General features: G+C 48.4%; 1 protein-coding gene across 1 annotated transcript; it reads left to right on the forward strand.

Annotated features, from left to right (window-relative positions):
• Positions 1 to 3,204: 3,204 nt before the first annotated feature.
• Positions 3,205 to 15,417, forward strand: NAA20 (N(alpha)-acetyltransferase 20, NatB catalytic subunit). The gene is made up of 6 exons (XM_019544073.1): positions 3,205 to 3,306; positions 6,736 to 6,760; positions 8,389 to 8,479; positions 11,646 to 11,781; positions 13,418 to 13,563; positions 14,918 to 15,417. The coding sequence occupies exons 1-6, from the start codon at positions 3,254 to 3,256 to the stop codon at positions 15,001 to 15,003; spliced, it is 537 nt and encodes a 178-aa protein (XP_019399618.1). The 5' UTR covers positions 3,205 to 3,253; the 3' UTR covers positions 15,004 to 15,417.
• Positions 15,418 to 16,042: the final 625 nt, after the last annotated feature.

Genomic DNA, 16,042 nt, shown 5'->3' on the forward strand with positions numbered 1-16,042 from the left:
TGCAATTTACTCTTATCTGCATGAGAACGCTAAGGAGTATATGCTTTACTGTAACAAAGAGATAGTAAATTTGCAAAACAGAGAGAGAGTGATACCTTAATACAAAGAGCCCTTAGTAGCTTCTCCTCCAACCTCCTCCTCCCACCAGGGAGAGCTAGCAGCTGTGCTGTTCTAACAACACTATTGATAATGCATTTTCAATGATATTTCTAACAGTGTTACCTGGTTCTCGGCTGCAGAAGGGCCGCCCAGCACCAGCGTTGGTATGTGGGGCAGTGGCTGCGGCGCCTGCTGCCATTGCTGAAGAAGAGCTGGAGGGAAGAGCCTGGCGCTGCACAGCCCAGGCAGGACTTGCCGTCACTTCCTCCAGTGGCCTCACCTCAGCCCAGGGCAGGAGCTGGCTGCTGCGGGTGGGGCCGGGGGCCCTGGGACCACCGTGATCCTGCCCTGCCTTGCCCCACCAGCTGCTCCCAGTCCTGGCTGCTCCTTGCAGCCATGAGGCCAAAAGTGCCATGTGCCACTGAAAGGCCCACGTAGTTGGGCTCTGGCTAACAGCCCCCAGCCCCGGAGCCTGCCGGCTGCAACTGGTCAAGGGCCACCTGAGCCAGGCTTGTATCCAGGAAGAGACAACTAAACTTCTCCAGGTGCCCCCGAGCAGACAGCTGTGCCCACACAGGGCCGTGGGTTGCCCTGCACCAACTTGGCTGCCTTGCAGCTGCACCCCTGGCCCAGAGCCACCAAACTCTATGGGTGGAGGCCATCTCTCTCCCAGCCTGTACGGGCACAGCCGAGGGGGCACAGGGGCCCAAAAGGTAAAAAAATAAGAGGAGATTAGAGAACAATGCAGGGAAGCCAGGTGCATCCTTGACCTTTCGCCTCCCCCTCCAAGCCAGTGTCCACAGCCACCACGGCAGCAGAACAGGCACCCTTCTGTCTCGGATGCCTTGTGTGGTACGGGCGAGAGGTCTCAGCCACCTCCACCTTTAAAAAATAATAACAGGATACAAAACTCTGAGGAACTCGGGCCAAGGCTGCCAGAAGGGGGTTAGGTATGGCCTGCTGAGCCTCTGATTCCAGCCTGTTTCTTTCCAAGCAGTGAGCGTCAGGGAGAATGGGTTTGGGCAAAATGTGGCCAGGGCACCAAGCAGCACCCAAGGCCTGCCCCCTTTCCCTACAAAGCTGCCAGGCCAACAAGGGAGGAATGCCAAAATAGCTTGCTGCTGTAACCTAAGTGTTTATCTTAGTGCAGCGTTTGGTATTATTTCATTGTTGCTTTTATATTGTTTTTATTTTGGATTTTAAACCACATTTCCAGACCCATTTCATTGTCACTTCCTGCAAATTCATTGGTGTCAAAGGTCACCTGACATCACTTCCTGATGTGATACCACTTCCTGTGAGGTCTTTGAATACGGCGCGCTGGCCCACTGGGTGATAAAAAGTTTGTGATCCAGCCCCACATTCAAAAAGGTTGGACACCCCGATATAGTGCAATGGTTCTCAACCTTTTTTGTACCAAGACCCATTTCTAAATGTCAGGGGCCAGTCCTGACCCAGGGACCCTCATGCCTGACCTGCTGCCCGCCTCCAGCCACAGCCCTCCAAGTGTGTGGGGCAGGGGTGGGGTATGTAGGGCAGGGGGCCCCCTCAAACAGCCCCTTGCAAGCTGGATCTCTGCCAGCCTGCAAGGGAAAAGCCACTGCTTCCCACATTCTTCTCTTTTAAAGGAGAATCCATTTTTAAAGTTTGTTCATGACCCTTTCCTATATTCTTGTGACCCATGGGTTGAGAAATGCTGACATAGTGCATATGTGTGTGTTTATATACACACCATACATATATACACATATACATATATATCTACATATATTAATTTTGTCCTTCTCAGGCAAAGATTACCACATCCAGTGGGGTGGGGGAGGAAGAAAAGTAGTGAGAAAGAAAAAGGGAGGGAGAAAAGAGAAAGGGGAAGAAAGGAAAAAGGAGAAGAAAGAGAAAGCAGGGGGGTGGGGGCTAGGTTGTGTGGATATGTAGGTGACTTAAAAGCAGGGATCTGGGTTTTCTGTTTCTCATGGAAAAAAAGAAAACCATGGATTTCCCCTTTTAGCAGAGAAACCCGCAGAATCCCTGCTTTTGCAAACAGCTCTGCAGGCTGGCTGAGCTCCAGCCTGCAAAAGCTGTTTGCAAACAGGGCGGGCAACCCCAGTTCTGCCCAAAGAGGTAGGGTGAGGGCGAGGTCTGCTCCGCTCAGCCTCACTCTTCTCCTGGAGCCTGTGAGGTAAGTGGGGTTGCAGGGGGCTGGGGGCCCCTCTGGCAGGGCTGTGGGGAGCTGGCCCCAGCCCCACTGAGCAGGCAGCAGCAGTAGGGGAGCTGGTTCCATGCTGCTTCTGCTGCAGCTGCCTGCTGTCCGGAGCAAGGGGCTGCAGACTTGGGATCCTGGCAGCTGGGAGTCCCTCTGGCAGGGCTGGGGGGCAAGAGGCACGAGTAGGGCAGGGGGGCTGTTGTGGGGGCAGTGAGGGTCACCAGCAATATTGGTGGGGAGGGAGGTTTGTGGGCAGTGAGTTGCACCAGCACAGCTGGGGGCTTTTAAGTTTAATAATGGATTTGGGGGGCGTTTACCAGGTAGTTTGCGATTTCTTGCTAGAGAATTTGTGATTGTTTTTTATCAGGGAAAACCAGGATCCCTGCTTATAAGCTTTACCTTTGCCTTGAAAAGTCTGCTGCAGTATGGGCAGGAGAGTGATGAAGACTGGGTATGAGAGGTTTTTGTTTTCCTGGCCACCCTTTTCTTTTTTTTATATATATATATATATATATATATACACACACACACACACACATACACAGAGTGCATATTGAATACACATAAACATATATACAATATAAAAATAAAATAGGATGTGGTTTACATATTTGCATATGTATATGTATGTCTATATATACTGCGTGTGTATAAAATAGTAATAAATAATTAGCATAAATAATGACGTAGGTATTATATAAGAACCCGGGAGTTCTACAGAAGCCCGAGGCAGGGGGTCCCCGTCGCTGGATTCGATCCGGCAAACCAGCAGGCCCCAGCGGATCCCCAGGAGCGGGACTGAGGCGCCGCCCCTGTCGCCAGCTCCCGCGAGAGGCCCGTAGCCCCGCGCGCCGCCGCAGTGAGCCTCCCGCCTTGCTCAGCAACCCCGTGGCGGTGGAAGCTGCGGAGCCGGGACAAACACTTCCGGGGCCGCGCGCGGGGCCGGGCGCCATGACGTCGTTGCGGGCCTTCACCTGCGACGACCTCTTCTGCTTCAACAACATGTGAGCGATGGGGCCCCCGCGTCATGACCCGTCTCCCCTCCTCCCGGCCGGGACGTTCCTTCCGGGACCCCGCCGCCGGACCCCCCGGGCTGAGCCCCAGCGCGCGGCAGGGGCGGGGCTCCGTACCCAGGTGACCCCCTCCACGGTTGGGCTGGGCGGGGAGGGGCGGGGCGCGCGGGGGCTGGCCCCGCCCCCCACAACTGACACCCTCGAAACCAGCCCACCCCTGGGCGCTGTTGTGGCCATAGGCTATGCTGAGGGGGAGGGAAAGGCTGGAGCAGAGGGAAGGCTCCAGGGATGGGTGGGGGGACCCTGGGGTGAGCCCTTGGGTGCAAGCCCAGGAGGGACAGGGTATCCTTCCTGGGCTTGCACCTGAGGGCTCACCCCAGGCCCCCTCAGCTGGGTTATGGTGGGGGAAGAGCAGGGTAGGGTGAGAGTGTTGGGGACAGCACAGGGCTGCCAGATGCATTTGAGCCCTTGCTGAGAATCCCAGGGCGGCTTTATACACCAAACCCTGGTGTATAAAAGCAGTGTCTCCTCTACCTGACGAAGGGTGTTTGTACCTGAGAGCTTGCAAAGAAGAATTTTTCTGCGTATTTTAGCTGGTCTAATATAAGAGACCATATTTACCCAAAGAACCTTCTCTGCCTAAAAGCAACCCAATCCTGTGAAGAAAGGTACTGGTAGCCCCTGGAGGACATGGCTGCAGGTCACAGAGGCTCAAGAGTTGCCCAGCCCTCAGCCAAGGGGTGTGAAGTCAACACACATAATGGGAATCTCCACAGCTGCCCCAGTGTTGCCGGCACAAGGTGCCCGAGGGAGGCAACAATTGGGTTCGTTGCCCGGTGTGCGTCGCGCCAAATAAACACACTGGGGGAGAAGCAGACAGAGTTTATTTGAGCTCAAGTAAAAGGCACAGGGAGACTGTATTGTCTCAAATCCTGCCCACCTAACCCTGCAACAGCGAGATCTTTATACCCGGGTCAGTTTCACTGTCAGTGTTTTTCCCCCGCTAGCCCCCCCTCTCCCTCCTCCCTTCTCCCTCCGAGCGGTGCCCTTGCATTCCACAGATAACAGTTTTAGCTTGCCTGCTTTCCAGAAGGACAGGAGATTTGCAGGCACCAGAGAGAGAGGGTTGCAAAGGTTGGGCAAGGGGGGGCTTTGGCTCATCTGAGCCTGGAGCAGAAGGACTTCATCGACACTCGTGGTCTTCCATCCCTCTGAGTTACCCAGGGTTATGCCCAGTGTCACCAACACCAGGCAGGACCAAGCTCCTCACAAGAAGGGGCACACAGGTCACCTATGCACAAGCAAGAGGCTGCTCTAACACGTTGCAATTCCAGTGTGTTGGAGCAGACTCGATTAATTGAGTCTGCTGGAGCATGGCAGTTGTTGTGCTCCAGCAGCCTTCCGCGTCTCCTGTATCAGCGTCCCTGTGCTTAAAAATGGTAGGGGGTGCTTAAACTAGAGGTTGTCAAATGAGCTTTACTTCAAGCACTTCCACTGTCATTTTTAAGCACAGGGACACCGATACAGGAGAAGCAGCAGCACTTTAATTAGAGCAGCTCTTGGAGCTGCTCTGATTAAAGCACCTCCCCCTCCCACCCCTGAAGCATGTGTAAAAGTACCCAAAAGGTGCTGCTGCACCTGGACAGGAATGAAGTAGGAGCTGGCAGTTTCTACATGGGCAGGTTGTGCCATCACAGCTATCTGAGGTGTTTCCTCTACCCCTCTTGGTGCACTTGACATGTGCCATTGACAATGGATAGATTGGTGGGGGGTGGCCATTTTGGCAGGTATGGCACACATTAGCCCCATGCCCTCCCTGAGTACCACTCTGATCCCCTTTCCTGACCAGTCTACTGCTTTGCTTTCTGCTCCCTGCCTGATCTGCTGCATGCCACATAGGCTGCCCATCCATGTCACTTGCAGCACATGTTGGCCACCCCTGGAGTATATGGTGGTGGATCTGATTCAGGCAAACAATGTTTATAGCATCATAACTTTCTAGGGTTGTTATTAACTCATCTACCAGTCTGGGGAGGAACAGCCCACCATTGTGGTTTCTGGTCACTGGCAGTTACTCTTTGAAGTGTGCAAAAGTGCTGAATGAGGACCTGAAGAAATACGAAAAGTAGCGCTTCAGACGTGTTCATGTCTTTCCCTGTTGTATCTCAGAAGCTTTCCTTTCCAGTTGGAAGTTGGAGTGATTTTAAAATACAGCCATCTGTGCTCTGAATTCAGAAAGAGGCTACTGGTGAAAAGTTTTGATGTGGAACAGAGAGGGAGTGATGTTTTCCTGTTATAAGCTGGTATTAAGAGTAATGCTTGTAACCTCTAATGAAACAGATGACTTATTTATTCATTTTATGTCTCCAAAAGGAAAAGTCCACAGAATAAGGGAGTCGCATAGGACAATTTTCTCTGAAAACTGACACTAGTTCTCTCCTAACCAGAAACTAAAGTGTCTGGAGAAAATTAGGAGAACCAAAACAGTACTAAGAAAACAGTATGCTGAGACAGGGGTGTCAAACATACAGCCCACAGGCCAGGTCTGGCCCATGGAACTGTTTTATCTGGCCTGTCACAGCCTGCCACAGAATTTGGGTCCCTAGACCCAGGGGGACATGGTCATGAGTGACAGCCTCCCAGCTCCATCCTGCTGCCCAAATGTAGCTTCCTTCCACCACATGCTATTAGACCTGTGCTGCTGCCAGCCCTGCACCACAGCACACCACATGCTCTGACCTGCTGCACTGCCACACATCCCTGGCTCCATGCTGCTCCCCATCTAGAGCCCCACATGGTCACATGCTCCTGGCCCCATTCTAATGCCTGGCCAGAGCCCTGCGCTACTACCTTCTCCCAGACCCATGCTGCCTCTTGGCCCCAGATCCACTCAGCTGCCTAAACATGGCCCTGCTACAGTCACTGCTGGCCCTGTAGATCTGGCCCAAGAGTAGCCCCTGCAGTTCAGATCTGGCCCAGGCTACATTTGACACTTTTGTTCTAAGAAAACAGGGAATGTGTTGCATAATTAAAGAATTGTCATTCCCTTCAGATGCTATGTCCATGTGGACATAATGGTTCATGTGTGTGATTCCTTCAAGTGACTAGGACTCTGTGGGTGAAAGGACTCTGTGGTTCAGAATGCAGGATGGCATCAATCCGCCTGTAGACTTTTTAATTTTACAACTGGACAGTAGCTCTAAAGTTGTTATTATATAACTGCTGTAGCTTCCATACAGACAGGAAATCATTCAGTACTGCACCTTTGGCACCAATGAGAGATTTGCTTTTTATAGGGTTTTAATATCCTGGAACTCTGTCATCACAAGATGACAGATGTAAAATCTGTTTCCACTTCATTCTTCAAATACAAATAATATGTTTTGGCCTTCTTAAAGTTTAATCTCTCTTATTTTGCAGTAATTTGGATCCACTCACAGAGACTGTATCCTTACAATGTTAGCCTCAACAGCTTTGTTCAGGACTATTTACATTACTTTTGCTGTTTGTTACTGCACTCATTTAATGTATCCATTAGTACTGTATCCACTGAGCCTATTATAACACAGTAATTTAATTAACTTGTAAAGTTTCTTTCCTGAAAATCATCTGCAATCTTCAGTGTCATTGAAAATAATGTTTAAAACCATTTAAATTTTATATTTAATAGGGGTGGGCCGATAAAGATTTTCTTGGCCAATATGGATGGCCAATTATTAACCAGCCATTTTGGCCAATATTGATCCAGTAGCCGATTTACAGGAATGCAGCCCAGCAGCTTGGAGAGTGGCATCCTGCCAGTAAGTTGGGGGGGGGGAGGAATGGGCACGGGGGTGGAGGCAGATATCAGGGTCCCCACACTGAGGGAGGGAGTGGGGCTGGGGCTGGGGCAGGGTAGGTGCTACCCAGCCAGGGAGGTGAATATGACCCCAGTGGGAGAGGGAGAGAGCTGCAGGTAGGTTGTTTGGTGAGGTGGAAAGGAGGGGTGGCTCCCCACCACTGCTTGCAGCCCTGAGGAAGGCATGGGGGGGCATGTGCCCCCCACAGATTTGTGAGCAGGGTGAGGGAGGGCTGCCTGCTGTGGGCTTTGGGCCAGGGGCTGTACCAGCCTTTTCCTGGTGGGGGGTTGCCGGGGCTGGACTCAGGGGTGGGGCAGGCAGTGGCAGCGCTGGGAGTTGTGGCTACAGAAAATTTTGGGGTGGCTATAGCCCACCCGCTAGCCACCCCTCCCACCCTGCTGCTGCCCATCCTGCCCCTGCCTTCCCGAGCCCAGCCCTGGCCCAGGCCCCTGTGGGAAGAGGCTGGTGCATCCCCTGGCCCCAAGCCCACACCAGGCAGCCTGCCTTCATCTTAGCCCATGCACAAATCCAGGAGCCACCAGCCCCCCCATGTCTTCCCTGAGGGTGTGTGTCGCGGTGAGGAGCCGCCCACACTCCCCCGCGTCCCCCAGATGAGCCACCTGCAGCTCTGCACTGCTCCTGACAGGGTTGCATTCACCGCCTTGGCTGGGCAACAGCCTCAGCCTCTGCCCCTGCCCCACTCCCTCCCTCCCTTATCATGGGAGCCTCAATCTAGGGCCCTTCCTCCATGCCTCTTCCCTCTGCCCATCCCCCAGCAGACTTACCAGCTGGATGCTGCTCTCGAAGCTGTCAGGCTGCATGCATGCTGCGGCAGTATTTATCAGTGACATTATCAGCTAAACTGGCTAAAAACAGCCGACTGCCAATAATGTTTATTTTCCCTTTATTGGTGGTGATCTAATATGCAACCAATATATTAGTGCACCTCTAATATTTTATGTTGCTCTCACGAATGGATTATTTGCTGGCTTGCCTCATCTTCTCTAAAATCTTCAAAGAGATGCTGATATGTGATCCTACTTTTGGTGAAAGCTTTCCATCAAGTGTTCCGATAAATGAAAGATGTACCAGGAATGCGGCTAATGGAGCAACAACTCAGCAATTGTAAATAAGTAGGTTGTTTCTGTGGCAAGGCATTTTCAGGTCATCTTTGTATGTTAAAGAAAGCAATATTGTCTCATAAGCTGTTTGTTCCTTAACACAATGTTTATAGTATGGGATACCTTTTTATCTACAATATCTGGCTCACTGGCCAGAGTATTTCATTGTTGCAGAAGCACCTGGTGGAGAGCTAATGGGCTACAGTGAGTAGCATTTTGAAGTGTGTTTGTGGGGGACAAAACTTGTTGTTTTTAAACTGTACAGATTCCGTTGCAATTGAAATTCTTTTGTGCTATAAGTCACATGTTTAGATTCAGCCTCCAGTTATTTTGAATATTTATACTAAGTAGAAAGTTACATTAGAAGCAGAAGCTTACTTAGATCAGGGGTTTTCAAGCAGGGTACCCGTTCTGGTGGGTACCCCTTCTGGACAAAGAGTGGAGGGTAGGGACTAACACAGCCAGATGCAGAGCCGGTGGCATGGGGAGCTTGCATGTGGCCACCACCGCTATCTATACATTCCTTGTTGCGGGTGGGCGCCACTTCCCGTGCCACCAGCTTCACGTGTGGCTGGCTGTCAGCACTCCTCATCCCCCAGTGCGGCAGCAGTGCGGGAAGCTTCCACACAGCGGCTGCCCTTGCCACCATGTATACATTCAGCACTGTCACCGCATACTGATGGGGGTGCTGATGGCTGGCCAGATGCGAAGCCAGTGGTGCAGAGAAGTGGGGATACTTGGGTGCAGGAAAGCAGTGCCCGGCACTGTCGTGGAGTGATGGATGGTGGTGGTGGCGGCCCCACCCTGCTTTCCTGTGCCTAAGTATCTCTACTTCGCACTGCTGGCTTTGTGCATGGCCAGTCGTCAGTACCCCCTCCACCCATGGTGCATGGCGGTGGCTCTAAGTATATAGATGGCAGTGGGGGTGGCCACCGTGTGCAAGATCCCCGTACTACTGCTGTGCGTTGGTGGGAGAGGGTGTAGTCAGCCAGCTGCATGCAAAGCCAGCAGTACGGGGGAGTGGGGATACTTGGGCGCAGGAAAGCAGCATGCAGTGCTTGGTGGCAGTGGCATGGAGTGATGGATAGCGGCAGTGGCCCCACCTCCTGCACCGCTGCTTCCTAGGTACCCCCGCTTTTCTGCACTGTCGGCTTCACGTCCAGGTGGCCGTCAGCAATGCCCCTTTCTTCCCCCCGGCTGGCCTGGACACTTGGGCATGAGGAAATGGCACACTTCTCCGCGCCACTGTCATGTGCCCCCTGGGTCCTTCCCAAGTATCTCCAGGGGTATGCGTACCCCTGGTTGACAACCCCTGACTTAGACTATTCTCTGTGGCCATTGGGCACGATTAGGAGCAATGGCCTCAAATTGCATTGAAGAAAAGTTGGGTTGGAGATTAGGAAGAACTTTTTCACTGTCTATCCCTGGAAATGTCTAAGAGCAGGTTAGACACTTTACTTGGGTGTTTTAGTCAGGGATGATCCTTCCTTGAGCAGGGGGTTAGACCAGCTGACCTCCTGAAGTCCCTTCCAGTCTTATTTCCTATAGATATATATTCACTCTTGTAACCTTATTTGGTAAAAGATGAAGGTGTTGCTCAAGGAACTTTTAAAAAATAGATGGACATTCAGCTGGGGCTCACAGATGCACGCTTACTTTAAGCTACTGGGTGCCTGTGGAAGTGGAACCTAGGGAGTAAGGAGCTCCAGGCTCCACCACTTGTGTGTACCTGGTGGATACAGATGGGGAGCAGGGACTATTTGATGTCCTCTATTGTAACGCAGCAATGCTGCCAGTCCCTTTGGGCTGCCTGCGGATGGCGGCCAGCGGTGAACGTAGCATCCGCACCCCGATGGGGTGTGGGGGATGGGGAGCAGGGAGCTTCCCGCTCCACAGCTGCATCGTGAAGGGCTCCCCTTCCTGGCAGTCACGCAGTTGGGGTGTAAGGAATATTGTGGCCCCATTCCTAGAATTGTGCAACCTGCCATGCAAGTTGGGCATGGCAGATCATGCAATTTGAGGAACGGGCCATAAAGTTTCTCAAACCCCAATTTCTTAAATGCCGTAACGTCTGCCAGCAGCCACAAAGCAGCTTCACAGAGAATGGTTTTACTTGTTAATTCCTTAGGTTTGCTGCTTCTCTATTGTGTGTATACAGGCCCTGGTAGGCGGGGGAAGAGGGTTGTGAAAGTTACATTGACATGTTCCAAGCCTACCACTTTTTTCCCCTTCTCCCCATATTCATGGCCACCTGGGCCACGTCCGCAAGAGAGTGGACGTTTGATTCTCCAGGGACAACTAGCAGCAGCATACCTTTTGCCGCCGCTAGTTGTCCCTGGGGAACACCTGCGCCACACATCTTCTGAGGTTGCAGTAGTGGCAATCCTGCCACTCAGAGCCTGGCTGACTACTGGAGTGTGACTCCAGTTTTGAGTGGCACCTGCTGTCCCTGCTGCTCTGTCCCTGCTGCTCTGCTATTTTTTTTTTTAACCCCTGGATAAACCCCATGCTACTTTCTTGTACTGCAGAGAACAGCTGAATGTGCAGTATTTCTGCAGAGCCACATACTTCATGGCCACACTCATCTGGATACAGCCCTGCTGCCTGTTCAGTTCCTTCTTACACAGTACTCAATGATGCTGCCATGTTAGTATGTAGGTCTGACAGTGTAAATATATGTAGCAAACCAAAACTGAGTAGCCGCAAAGTGCTATGAATCACAAGAAATAAATGAAAGAGGTATATCCAAATAGAAGTCTACAGCAAGACTAACAAGAGCCCCTCAAATTCTAAGGGTAGCAGCAGTGGCCAGGGATGTGAGCCAGTCCCCAGACCTAGGGATCACATGCTCACTGTCCTTTTTTTGTTTTCAGTCAGTTGCTAAATAAGCAGTAATCAGAGACTGGCCCTAGCATTTTCATTTGAAACCACTTTAATGACAGAAGTAATAAATTTGAGAGTTGGGACTTGAGAATTTTGGAAGAAGGAACCTCCAGAGAAGCAGGATTCCAAGTGATCAGTTTTCCTTTCCTTCCACCAACCTCTCCCTGTTGTAGCACTCTGAAAGCCTGCTCCCTCTCAGCTTTCAAGAGGCTCTGTTCCCTCTCAGCCTTTAGGGAGAGGGCCTTGAGGATCAGCATTACTTTCAGCAGAAGTAAACAAGTTTCAGATGGAGATGTGGTTGTCAAGGTCCCTGTCCCCTTTCATTTTGTCTCTCCGATGTTATTTCACATGTAGATTCCATTACTGCAGCCTTCACAGAATCAATGTTGTTTCCTTTTGCTGGTTTCTTTTGCAAAAATGTACAGCTGGGACAGCATTTGTTAATCCATTCATCCCAGAGTGCTTTTTGCTTGCTTTTTGTCTGCAGTAATGGGGAAAGCAGAAGGCTCTGTAGCCAGGGAGGAGTGGCATGGACATGTTACTGCTCTCTCTGTTGCACCTGAATTTCGCCGGCTGGGTTTGGCTGCTAAATTGATGGAGCTCCTAGAAGAGATTTCAGAAAGGTGAGTCCCATGTGCGTGTTCTATGTCAGCTTCTCTTCAGCTGCTCTGGCCTTAGCCACTTGAGTATGGTCCAGGCAATTGACTTACCTGTTTAAATAGGTGGAAAATTGAGCAGACATTCACTAAACAAGTGGTATTTTGGTTCATGGAAATACCCTGTGGTTACAGAGGGTAGGTTTAGAAGATAGTTAGCAATTTTAAGGTATTTTCTGGCTGCTGTGAATGTTTATTTGTGGGGACCAGAGTGAAGCAACTTATGTTGTAGTTGGAACTTCTCTACATACAAAAGATTTTCTTCACAATACGTCAGTGCTATTTCCTAGAGTGCCTGTAGTACACTACATGCTTTTCAGACAGAAAACTGTCCTGTCTCAAAGAGCTAGCTCTGTGGCAGAAGTGGAGAGCTACTATAAAGTTGTTAGGCCACTGAGTTTACCACCTGTACTTTTAGTTTTCTGAGTATTTTTAAATTAAATGGATTACAGCTAGGGGGAAAAACTGGTCTTATTTTTATGAGATGATACCACTAGGGATGTGAAAGGTTAAACAATTAATCATTTAACTAGTAAGATCAGTGATAACCAGTTAGTTTATGGGTTATCTTTTAGTGTGGGGCTGGATGACATCCAGCAGGCAAGTGGGGAAGGGAAGCTGTGAAGTGTTCTAGCAGGAATTGGGAGGCAGGAGGGACAAGGGTGGGGATTAGTACTCAGCCTAAGAAGAAAAGGGGCAGCCTAATGACTTATTAATTAAGCAGTTAGCTGCTTGTTCACAAGCTCCCTTCCTTCCAAAGTAGGGCTTCCTTTGAGCTGTGTTGTATGGCAGGACTTTGCCACTGCTTCTCCCACCCCACAAAGGCTCCTGGAATGGTTCCAACAGCCACCCTGTCTGAGCTGCTGTATTATTGATTAACTATTTAACCAATATAATTAGAGGAGGTTAAATGGATACTTTGAAAAATGGTATTTCCATCTCTAGATACCATGTGATTTTGCATTTTAATTCTCTACAAAGAAATCAAAAGACCTTATTCAGACTGGGATAAATTTACATGATATGATGGAAGAGCTAAAGCCAATATAATTTCTAAGAACTGGGTCAGCCATAGAAATAGAGAACTCTCCATCATAATTACTTACAGATATGATTAAGGGCTAGTTCTAATGTACAAGGCTTTCTCTTTTCTTGTTAAATGGATAGGAGCTAGTGGCAGAAGATATTCATGTAGATTTTTAAATGGATGTGTAAAATCTATCCTTTCCCCCTTTTCTCTGAACTCTGGGCACGTGGTTAAAATTCGGTCTTGTGTAATAGAAAATAAATGCATTTGGTCATAATATAACATAGATTTCATAGACATTAGGGCTGGAAGGGACCCTGGAAGATCATCGAGTTCAGCCCCCTGCTCAAGGGGCAGGAAGTCAGCTGGGGTCATAGGATCCCAGCAAGAGAAAGTGGTGAAAGAATCATTAAAGTAGTGAAAGAATGCCTTTCTGTCGTTAGAAGTTAGGGGATGTATTAGTTTGCACATCATCTTTTGAGGAAGCTTCTCTAGTTTCACCAATGATTTCTAGAAGTATGTTATGCCTTTCTTCATTCGATTTTGTTTTTCTTTGTTTGTTTTTCCTTTCCAAAGAAAGGGTGGCTTTTTTGTGGATCTCTTTGTGAGAGTCTCAAATCAGGTGGCTGTAAATATGTACAAGCAACTAGGCTACAGTGTGTACCGGACTGTGCTAGAGTACTACTCTGCTAGCAATGGCGAGCCTGATGAAGATGCTTATGGTAAGTACTTTGCTCCTTAGAGCAAATCAGCCTGTAGTTCAGAAGGAAAGCTCCAACTTAGGCTTTTGGAGGGTTTTTGGTTTGTTGGTTTGATTTATTTGTTTTTTAAATATGATGTCACTTCAGTCAACAATTTATAAGTGAAATTAGTATTACTTGAATCACAGATTTTAGTTCTTCAACATCTCATGTATATTTGGTGGCACAGTGGAACCCAGATTCACAGCATTAGGTTCTCAATCCCCTGTGAAGATGAGGGCTTGTGAACCAACTGAGGATATGTCTAGCTGCAGCAAACAGCTATGCGGGTCCTCTGAGATACTCCAAGTCTTTGAAATAAAAGCCACAGCAGAGGGTTCTGCTTCTCTGATCAGCTGCTTGAGACACTGCTAACCTCTAGCTGAGTAGAGAAGTGGCTTCCTTTAAAGTAAAATCTGTAGCCAGCATTTGCATGGCTTGTCCTTCTTTCGGCAGTGAGCTGCGAATTAACCTGGTTGTGAACCACCCAGTTATGAATGATCCAGGTTCTACTGTGGAAGTCATTTTTAGTAGTTATAGATTTACAGTGCAGTTATACCGACCGACTGCTTTGGAGTGCTTCTCTAGCTAAGGTTCAAGGGCAGGGCCTGCTCTAATCCCTTACCTATGCATCCCTTCCTTTAGCAAATTACTTCTGAACTGAATTTTTTAATTCTTTACTACACCCCAAAAGTGAATTTATTTTATAAACAGCAGGAAAATTGATAGTTGGGAGCTGTGGCATGAGCTTTTGCTTGAGTTGAGGGGAGGAGGGAGCAGGCCTCTGGGTAGCAGATGCTTTGAAACATCCTGATATCAGAGTTATAACTATTTGAAGTCAATAAAGATGAACATGAGTTTTACAACTTATTGCATTCTGCTGCTGGTGCTTACAGGCCCCTTACACTGTGGAATGATAGACCTTTTATTTTAATTTAGAGGAAATTTAAAAGCTAGCTATATCAGGTACTTGTCTTGAACTTTTGGATATTAAAGGTTGCTTCCGTAATGCTCACTTGGCCATGCACGAGGTATTTTCTGTCCTGCTTTGTTGCATATAAATAAATAACAGCACTGATGTATTAAAGTACACCATATACTCTGTAGGATGTGGCATTAGTATCCTGGAAGCAGGCTTACCAAATGCTTATTTCAATGGTTATGTTGCAATAATGAGATTTTTGCCTTTGCTCCGATTTTATTTGTAGCCAGCTTATACTGAAACTTTTTTGTATGAAAGATTACCTTATTTATAATAATCTACACAGGAAACTTACTTCATATTGGTTTAATATTGTCTTTGCCCTTATAGTAACATTTAGTTGTTTGTCAACAGATATGAGGAAAGCTCTTTCCAGAGATACAGAGAAGAAATCAATTATACCACTACCTCATCCTGTGAGACCCGAAGATATTGAATAACCATACGCTGTGGTTCTCAGGTAGTTTACCAAAAATAACATGAACAAATTTAAGGATTTTAGGGAGCACTTTTTAAAGATAACTGAAAGCTCTATAGTGAGAAGAAAGAATGGACAAACTGGATAAATAAGGCTCAAAGTTTTATCTTCCATGAAGCCCCCAGAGAAACGATAAGTTTGCTTACACTGTTTATATTTCAACTTCCCATTGTTATTTATAAAAAAAGCAAATGGATTTAAACATTCCACGATCATGTTTTATACTAATCAGTCCCACAGATGGGAATTGTCAGTACTTTCACCTCCTGGGCCTGAGAATCACAGCTCCAATGTTTTTGTACTTGTTTGAATAATACCTTTAAAGTAAGATCTGAAAAACATGAAAGGTAAAATAAAATGCAGGTTTATTGTGTGACTCTGGTGTTTAAAATGATTCCATGGGTTTTTCTCACACTATTTATTGTCATGTCAGGTTCCCATTGCTGCCTTTTTATAATTAGTTTTCAAGTTTGAAATTTTGACTGAAACTGATATATTGCACTTCACCAACACTCATTGCTCTTGCTCTTGGAATCTTGAATAAAGGTAGCAGTACTGGTGAAAGGGATCAAACTGTACCTGTAAACTTGCAGCAGAGGTGCTCAACCTCTGTCCAGTGGGCCAGATCCAGCCCGCGAGGCCATGTCATCTGGCCCACAGATCCGAAAATTTCATGGCAGGGAAGTAGTGGCAGCGTTAATTCCAGCTGCCAAATTTTCGGACCCATAGGGAGGAGTCCTGGGGGGTGAATGATGTGGCCCTGCATGCTACTTCATGCTCAGACACAGGACTGGGTTGTACCCATGAACTGACCCCATGTGCTGGATCTGGCCTGTGAACTGGTCTCACACCACTCTAGCAGCTCACTGGGCCAGAAGGTTGAGCACTGTAACTCAACAATGTTCTGAAGTATTCAGTATACGAACACCTGCTGTTTAGGGAAAGGAGGAAACAGGAGCTGAGAAGCAGCAGCTAATCTGTGCTAAAATAATAGGAATGAA

The sequence above is a fragment of the Crocodylus porosus genome, unplaced genomic scaffold, assembly GCF_001723895.1.
Source record: "Crocodylus porosus isolate Cpor-Errol unplaced genomic scaffold, CroPor_comp1, whole genome shotgun sequence".
Taxonomy (NCBI): domain Eukaryota; kingdom Metazoa; phylum Chordata; order Crocodylia; family Crocodylidae; genus Crocodylus; species Crocodylus porosus.

Bases quoted from the DNA above. Each gene is read 5' to 3' on its own strand.
- NAA20 (XM_019544073.1), top strand. From the start codon at position 3,254: ATGACGTCGTTGCGGGCCTTCACCTGCGACGACCTCTTCTGCTTCAAC. The intron at 3,307-6,735 runs GTGAGCGATGGG...CTTATTTTGCAG, and splicing joins CTCTTCTGCTTCAACAACAT to TAATTTGGATCCACTCACAG. The intron at 11,782-13,417 runs GTGAGTCCCATG...TCCTTTCCAAAG, and splicing joins CTAGAAGAGATTTCAGAAAG to AAAGGGTGGCTTTTTTGTGG.